Raw genomic sequence first — 7,943 nt, 5'->3', positions numbered from 1 at the left:
GAGAGTGAGGGAGAGGAGGAGGCTGGCAAGAGTGGAAGCCGGGGGACAGTAGAGAGCAGCAGTATAATAAAGATAGAATAAATAACCATAATAATTCAATATAACGCAGATAGTCACTTGGAGCTTTTGAGGCCACATAACTAACGCAAATGTAAAGGTACATAGGGGCAAAAACTGAGATATAGCAATAATAAACCATATGAATTTCCTCTTGATTCCCTTTCACCTAGCTCTCATCTTACCCCTAACACGGACTTTCACACCCTCCTTGCTGTTTATAGTTTCTCTTTCTTCCTCCTTTCTACTAACAAATGAAAATGTGATGCGTGGCTGATGGCCGTTACAAAGGCCTGACTCTGTCAGGTGATCTTCTATCACTCTCTAGGTTATCATACGTCACCATCTTATAGCCTGTTCTGTACCCACATGGTAGAGTCACACTCAGTGACGTCATCCCTGTTAAGGCCTATATATATCTCGATCTGTGCACCGCTCGTCAGTCGTAGCGGTACTGCCTAGCCGTTATCTTGCTAGCCGCTCCTCCGGCACATACTTGTGCTTTACCTGTCAATCCCCGTCCTTCTGTACTCACCGAGCCAGTTTATTATTATAATAGAACTAGTGTTAACCGTGCGTTTCACTGTCCTGCCTTAGTCGTACTTGGAACAATAAGTACCCCGACTCTCAGTACAAATCCATCAGGTGGTCGTAGAAACAGACCCCTGACAACTCTGAAATGTCGTTCTTCCCTTCAGAGTCACCACGCCCCAAATCCATGAGCGTTATCATTTCTTCTCGTATATTATGAAAAATAATTTGTTTCGTATAGCGTTGGAACCGTTTTTAAACGTAGTTTAACCTGGTAATTCTAATCCAGTATTTGTTATGCAAGAAAATTTATTCAGAAAAAACCGGGTGGTCGTATAGCTATTTACGCCACTGTAACTACCTGTGGACAAATTTGTTAATCTCCGTTTATAATTGTCAATAAAACATCGCTTCTGCACCAATAATATTTATTTAAGTGGGCGGGTTCTCATCTGCCTACAGTTCCTGATTAGAAACTGTAATGGCTTGGCATGCAGGGTTCCATTGGGTGCAGTTCGTGATGAACCGCTGCAGAGAACCGCTCTTCAACGACAGCAGTGAACCGCTTAAGGACAGTTGATCCCGGTACATATCTGTAAACGAACCAAAAATTTAATAACTCATGCAGACTATGACCAGCTTGAGACATCAAAACTGTACAACGAATGAGTACATTTGTAATCAGGTTCTATTTCATTGGAAGACCATCGAACACAGGTATTCGTGATGGAAAAAATACGGAAACAACTAAGGTGTTCACAGGAATCGCCAAATCATAAGGACAACTTGGTTACTTCTTGGGTATGAGAGTTTTGAACGTGTTGTCGGAAGGACTGGACGAGAACATGTGTTGTCAGGAGGACTGGACATTAACATGTGTTGTCAGGAGGACTGGACGAGAACATGTGTTGTCAGGAGGACTGGACGTTAACATGTGTTGTCAGGAGGACTGGACGAGGACATGTGTTGTCAGGAGGACTGGACGAGAACATGTGTTGTCAGGAGGACTGGACATTAACATGTGTTGTCAGGAGGACTGGACGAGAACATGTGTTGTCAGGAGGACTGGACGTTAACATGTGTGTTGTCAGGAGGACTGGACGTTAGCATGTGTTGTCAGGAGGACTGGACGTTAAAATGTAGTCGGGAGGGCTATTTACTAACCTATATTGTCAGAAAGAAGATATGGGAAAGAAGCTAGAATGATAACACGGTGAAAATAGGCACATCACTATATCTGCTGTCCGTCCATTTAACCACCAACAAAACCAAATGAATGCGCTCTACAAAGAAAGCTACCCTTGATCAATCTGTCCCAGATCTACGGTAGATCTGGGACAGATTGATCAAGGATCATCTACCTATATGTCTAACTACATTATATATTTATTTCTCCCTATTCCTTGCTGTTACTTGAATTTTGAGCAAGGAAACTGAGATGTTCTGTGGTTTCGTTGAACTTACGGGGATTAGTACCAGAGTGATGTTCAAGCTAGCATCATTCACATAGACATCTGTTGATAGCGAAGATGCCAGGTTGGTGAGTGTGATGCGGCCAGCAGATATAGGCGCCGTGAAAGTGTTGCCGACACCGAACGATTTCTGGATTGCCAGTGTGGTACCGGGGAGGACGCCACAGACGTCGGAAGCTGTCAGGTCAGTAGGCCAGTGGAAGACGACATCAGTCCCATTCACTTCGTAGGAGTACAGGCTTTGATTTTTGAGTCCGAAGAGAGGTACTGTGAAAGATTGATATCCTTTATGAGAAGGACGTAGAACGAGTCTGTTGGAGGAATAATGTGAATTATTGTATAACCAAGCGGAATTGCTATAACTAAGTTGCAAGTTCGATACTCAGGCTACTAGCACCACTTTTTTGAATAATTATGTACGAATACCAGCCAAATATTCTACGCAATGTCACCGCCAATGTGGTATGTGTTTGCATATACTGTCTGCCCAACTCTATAACTAACATAATTCAAACCTAATATTGTACCTGAAATGCTTGGTATTATGCTAGTCTACGAATGTGAAGTATAGTAATACCCAGAGTTCAATTTTTCAGCCCTCCAATTCTAGTTGGATTATAATAACAGAATTCTAATTAATGATGAATGCTGTCTAGTTGGACCTATGATAATGCTCTAATTAAGGGTTCTTACACTTGAACTGATGGTCATCCGTGATATTTCTGCCGTCCGTCGTCTGGGTGTACGTGATGTTGAGGTAGGAAGTCAGACAAATATCAGTCACATTCCCTGTTCCGATCACGATGGTGCCTTTTGGTTTAGATATGGGGAAGTCAAGCTTCGGAGAAGGGCGCGATATGTCCGTGTATTTGATGCCAAACTCAATGGTGAACTTGGTGAAGCTACCGCAGCCAGGGGAAGCCTGTAGGGTCAACAGTTGCTGAGTTAGAGAAGGGGATGGTAAAAAGTTGGTGTGGACAGTGGGTGTGCACTGTTGGCTAGTTCAACAATTTTACTTTCACTAAATGTTCAAATTTGGTTCAAATTATCAGTCAGTTAAATTAATAATATCCAAACTCAGTCCAACGCTGGTGTTGATGTTCCATCAGCCACTATTCGGCATTCATGCACAGTTTAAACTGCACAACTGAAACTTGATCGCTAATGGATATCAAATTGGTCGAGTTAAAAGTGATTGTACACAGAGACATTAGTGGCGGCCAGTACCACACAAAGAGAGTAGTGGCGGCCAGTACAACTCAAATACTAACCGCCACTATTTACCGTGCTGTTGGCCTCGTATATAGACGAGGTCGTAGTTAGCATTTGAAAGTTGTACTGGCCGCCACTACTGTCCACGTGTTGTACTGGCCGCCACTACTGTCCCCGTGCTGTACTGGCTGCCACTACTGTCCCCGTGTTGTCCTGGCCGCCACTACTGTCCCCGTGTAGTACTGGCTGCCACTACTGTCCCCGTGTTGTACTGGCCGCCACTACTGTCCCCGTGTTGTACTGGCTGCCACTATTGTCCCCGCGTTGTATTGGCCGACACTACTGTCCCCGTGTTGTACTGGCCGCCACTGCTGTCCCCGTATTGTAGTTTGGATGAAATAGTTATTCTGCAAGACTGCCTTTTCTATATATATAAATAAAATATTCACATAAAGCAAAGTAATTGAAAGAATAGGTAAATAGATATATATTTACGGCCTTACGTCGTACGATATGATGATCCTTTTGTTCGCGAATAAGTTGGCTGCCATTGTGAATCCCGGCACCACATTGAACGGCCAGCTGTGCTGGGGTTCTGCTCAGTAGAAGAGAACTTAGTGGTAATATTGGCCTTGAGTGGGTCATCCTGACCCAGGGTATCAGTGCAACGGACAGAAAGTGCGTCAGTATTAGGACATTATTAAGTCTTGTTATTATTAAGTATCAAAACACAATAGTATTCTTATACATGACACATTCATATTTCTGAGCTGGAGCCCCTGGGTACATATGATTTGAATACTAATTCAATCAAATCAGGTGGAAACATTATGGAAAAATCTTTTGCTTTACGTAGTGGGTGTTTAATTTTAATTTAACAAAAGTTCAATTTTTATGTTCTCATGTTGAACTAAATATACTCGTGTTATTCCAATATGAATTTTCTCCAAAACTACATAGCCCAAAACATAGCTACAAAGCTCATAACAAAGCTACATAAACCGAACCTAAAATACTTAGTCCAAAACAAAGCTACATTGTCCGTACCTAAACTACGTAGTCCAAAACAAAGCTACATAGTCTGAAACTAAACTACAAAATCCAAACCAAAGCTACAAAATCATAAGCAAAGCTACATAGTCCGAACCTAAACTACATAGTCCAAAACAAACCTACATAGTCCGAATAAGAGCAACATAGTCCAAACAAAACTACCTAGTCCGAAACAGAGCAACATAGTCCGATCCTAAACTAAATAGTCCAAACAAAGCTATAGAGTCCGAACCTAAATTACGTGGTCCGAATCAGAGCAAAATTGTCTGAACCAAAGCTACATAGTATCCAATTCCCAGTATTTGACGGCAGCAGATTGAGTAGATCTACCATCCTTTGTGGTACCTGGCATGGGAGTCGCCACAGTCATGAATGTGTTGTAACCGAATTTCTCTCCGGTGGGGAGACCAAAGGCGACGGTGACGTATTCCATGTTGCACCCTGGGACGTTAATCTCTATCGTCGTCTGGGACGAAGTGGTTTCGACGTACTTATTCTGGCCGGAGAAGCTGACTATGAAGCCGTTGTAGTTGCAGCCACCATCGTTTGCAGTCCACGTCAAGTCGAAGTTATTATACGTACCCTCCTTCAGGTTCGCATAAAACGACAACACTTTGAAATTTCCTGTTGAATAGTAAGAAAGAAAGCGTTTACTTATAATAGTCCTATCATACCTTCCTTTAATTGACAAAAAAGCAATTAGGATTTTTACATTGGTATCCAGTCTCCGAAATTAAGATTAAGTTTTCGGTTGCAGCAACGAACCACACCCACCGAAACTGGACTGGACCAGAAATGAGCAAGGTGAGTTGCGAGAGTTTGCAAGAAGTCTTGTTTGCAATATATTATTGCAAACACAGTGTAAAGTTCAGCCCTAATGTGAGGTCGGGATCGAAAACAACTACTTGGCACCGGATGGCACAGAAATTTAGAAGTAATTTGTTCACGACCGCGCAGTGATGAAGAGTTTGGTGACGTGTAGGAGCAAAATCTGAAAGATGCAAGTGAAAAATAATGTTGATCTCGAGGACGTTCAGAACAAGAGAAACGGAACTGATTATTCTTCAAAGCCCATGATGATGATCATATTCTTCAAAGCCCATGTGACCCATCTCTTCGAGTACTGCTGTCAGCTGCGGACCCCATTCACGGTTTGCGCAGTGCGGCCATTGGAAGCGGTCACGGGAATCTTCATGTGAAGGAACGAAATCTTCGGGATGCCAAAATATCCTAATGAGAGAAGATACTTTATTCAACATTCCTTCCGACAAAAATCTTGGTTTCTGAGCTCAGTTTGCGGAAGAAATCCATTTCCATAGCGGGACCAAGGCTGTTTCATGTCTTGCCTATGGAGATATCAAGAGGAATCGTTCTCCCTGGAGGAGGAGGAATCGTTCAAGAGGAATCGTTCAAGAGGAATCAAGAGGAATCGTTCTCCCTGATCTGACTTGTTACTAGGCACAATCAATGATCACACGGGGTTGGCCGGAGAAAAAGACAACGTACCAGCGAGCCCTGCGACTGCGATATTCAGAACCCCTTCCACACAGGAACATGAATTTATCCCACCCACCGTAACTGGCCTGGATCAGAGGTGGGATGGACTAATCCATCGTACCCACAAAAATTGAGCTCGACCAGAGGTGGGTTGGACTAATCCATAATACCCACCGAAAGTGGGCTTGAACAGAGGTGGAATTCCCTATTCCATCGCACCCACCGAAATTTGGCTTGACCAGAGGAGGGTTGGCCTGGTAGATGGCTAAGTAGTTTGCCGCTGCCGCCTTCTGGTCGGCACATGCATGACTCGGTACTGTTGCGTTGTAGGTGAGGCAGGTGGTACCATTGAAGTACAGGGTGGAGTGTCCTGCAAACGTTGAGGCGATTAGTAAGGATGTTAATACATAGAAGCTTTGGTCAATTATTATTGCATTCCATTATTACTTGGAGAAAGGCAGCTTCGGCGGCGGTAAACAACGGCCGAAGCACACTCACCGGCCACGGCGGCAGCGTTGACGCAGTCCCTGAAGGTGGCCGCGCTCGACTGTGAGCTTCCGAAGCATTTCAACATCGCCGGATAAGTGTATGTGCGCTTATATACTATCCCCTTCTTAGACATGATGGACTGGAACACGACCGACCTTTTGGTTTTCTTGCAAGATGCCATCGGGCCATAGGAGGTCACAAGCACCTGTAATCATTAAAATGATGAACATGTACCAGAATATTGATGTTGGTGACAGGACACAGTTGAGACAGTTGATCACAAACAAACTTGTGGTGACACAGCAATGCCTATATTTCATGAATGGGAATTATAGCCTGATGTTCATAGAATCTCAACGCGAAAATATGTTCACAAATTTAATTTTAATTAGACGCGTGTGATGGTTGTTTCCACTCACATCAACAGCAGGGCCTGTAGGCAGGTCCGCCTGTGGGCGGGAAAAAGGTTAAGTCATCCAGCATTAGCTCTCACAGATCAATAAGCAGCTCACAATTTGTCTACTTGACATTTCACAAGCAGTTTGTGGCATGTGGGTTAGTTTTGTACCCTATCTGTATAAAAACGTCTAATGTTAACCATATTCACAGGAGGATCTAAGTGAATTAATACTCTTAATTATATAAAAGTTAATTATAATGACTTGGGCTTCATGGAGCAACGTGGTCAAAATTCCGGCGAGAATCAGGGGAAGGAGTTTGGCCATCTTGACCTTCCCGACCTGGGGAGACACGAGACTATGATTATTATTTAAGATATTAGTAGGATTATAATTAATGATACTTGAAATTATTAGTAGTATTGAGAGAGAGCTTATCAGCACAGTTAGGTAGAATTTTAAAAAGATAGGGTGAACGTTGGATAAAAAATATCTTCAATAAAAGATAGCAGCAAAAGGTAAATAAAAATAACTTGATTGAAAGTTAGGGATAAAATTAGAATAAAAATAATGAATAAATAAAATAATATAAATACAATAATACAAAATGTTGTGTTTTTTATTGTTACAAAACTTACCTTTTATACCGAAGATATGTACGATGTCAGCGTTTTGTAAAAGTTTATTAGAACTCCAGGGAACGCTAAGTTAAGGCACTCAGGGAACGCTAAGTTAAGGCACTCAGGGAACGCTAAGTTAAGGCACTCAGGGAAAGCTAAGCTAACACCAGACAACGTTACACCGCCACGTCCACCGCACAAGTGAAGAGCGGCGCCCCGCGGGGTGGCTATATCCCCTCATCGGTAGGTGCCTTCCAACCCCCCAACAATAGCCCCCCCCCCCGCAGGTGTTGCGGGGAACTGGGTTGTCGACGTGGCTCTTTGATCATTCATTTCATCATTAAGTGTTTTTATCATTTATTTCATCATTAGGTGTATATATCATTCATTTCATCATTAAGTGCATATATCATTTATTTCATCATTAGGTGTATATATCATTCATTTCATCATTAAGTGCATATATCATTTATTTCATCATTAGGTGTATATATCATTTATTTCATCATTGTTATGTTAATTACGGTCAATTGTATGTTAATTATTGTCAATTATTATATATAGTTATTAATTGTTATCAATTATTGTTAATTACTGTGAAAATTTTTAATTTA

At 42.3% G+C, this 7,943-nt stretch overlaps 1 protein-coding gene across 1 annotated transcript; it reads right to left on the bottom strand.

Annotated features, from left to right (window-relative positions):
• Positions 1-1,009: 1,009 nt before the first annotated feature.
• LOC108674422 lies at positions 1,010-7,558 on the bottom strand. Its single transcript, XM_018162367.2, has 10 exons — positions 7,348-7,558; positions 6,974-7,051; positions 6,731-6,760; positions 6,321-6,516; positions 6,046-6,192; positions 4,671-4,949; positions 3,776-3,867; positions 2,754-2,982; positions 2,053-2,327; positions 1,010-1,181 (listed from the first exon to the last, which is right to left on the bottom strand). Exons 2-10 carry the CDS (start codon positions 7,034-7,036, stop codon positions 1,155-1,157), a joined length of 1,338 nt encoding a protein of 445 aa, XP_018017856.1. The 5' UTR covers positions 7,037-7,051; positions 7,348-7,558; the 3' UTR covers positions 1,010-1,154.
• Between the last annotated feature and the right edge of the window lie 385 nt (positions 7,559-7,943).

The sequence above is a fragment of the Hyalella azteca genome, unplaced genomic scaffold, assembly GCF_000764305.2.
Source record: "Hyalella azteca isolate HAZT.00-mixed unplaced genomic scaffold, Hazt_2.0.2 contig8538, whole genome shotgun sequence".
NCBI lineage: Eukaryota > Metazoa > Arthropoda > Malacostraca > Amphipoda > Hyalellidae > Hyalella > Hyalella azteca.
Note: the sequence above shows the minus strand (reverse complement) of the source record. Positions and strands in the feature narration are given on the sequence as shown.

Excerpts from the sequence above, each read along its gene's own strand:
- LOC108674422 (XM_018162367.2), bottom strand. The coding sequence starts at position 7,036 with ATGGCCAAACTCCTTCCCCTGATTCTCGCCGGAATTTTGACCACGTTG. Across the intron at positions 6,517-6,730 it reads CTACAGGCCCTGCTGTTGAT|GTGCTTGTGACCTCCTATGG; the intron begins GTGAGTGGAAAC and ends TAATGATTACAG. Across the intron at positions 6,193-6,320 it reads CAACGCTGCCGCCGTGGCCG|GACACTCCACCCTGTACTTC; the intron begins GTGAGTGTGCTT and ends CAACGTTTGCAG.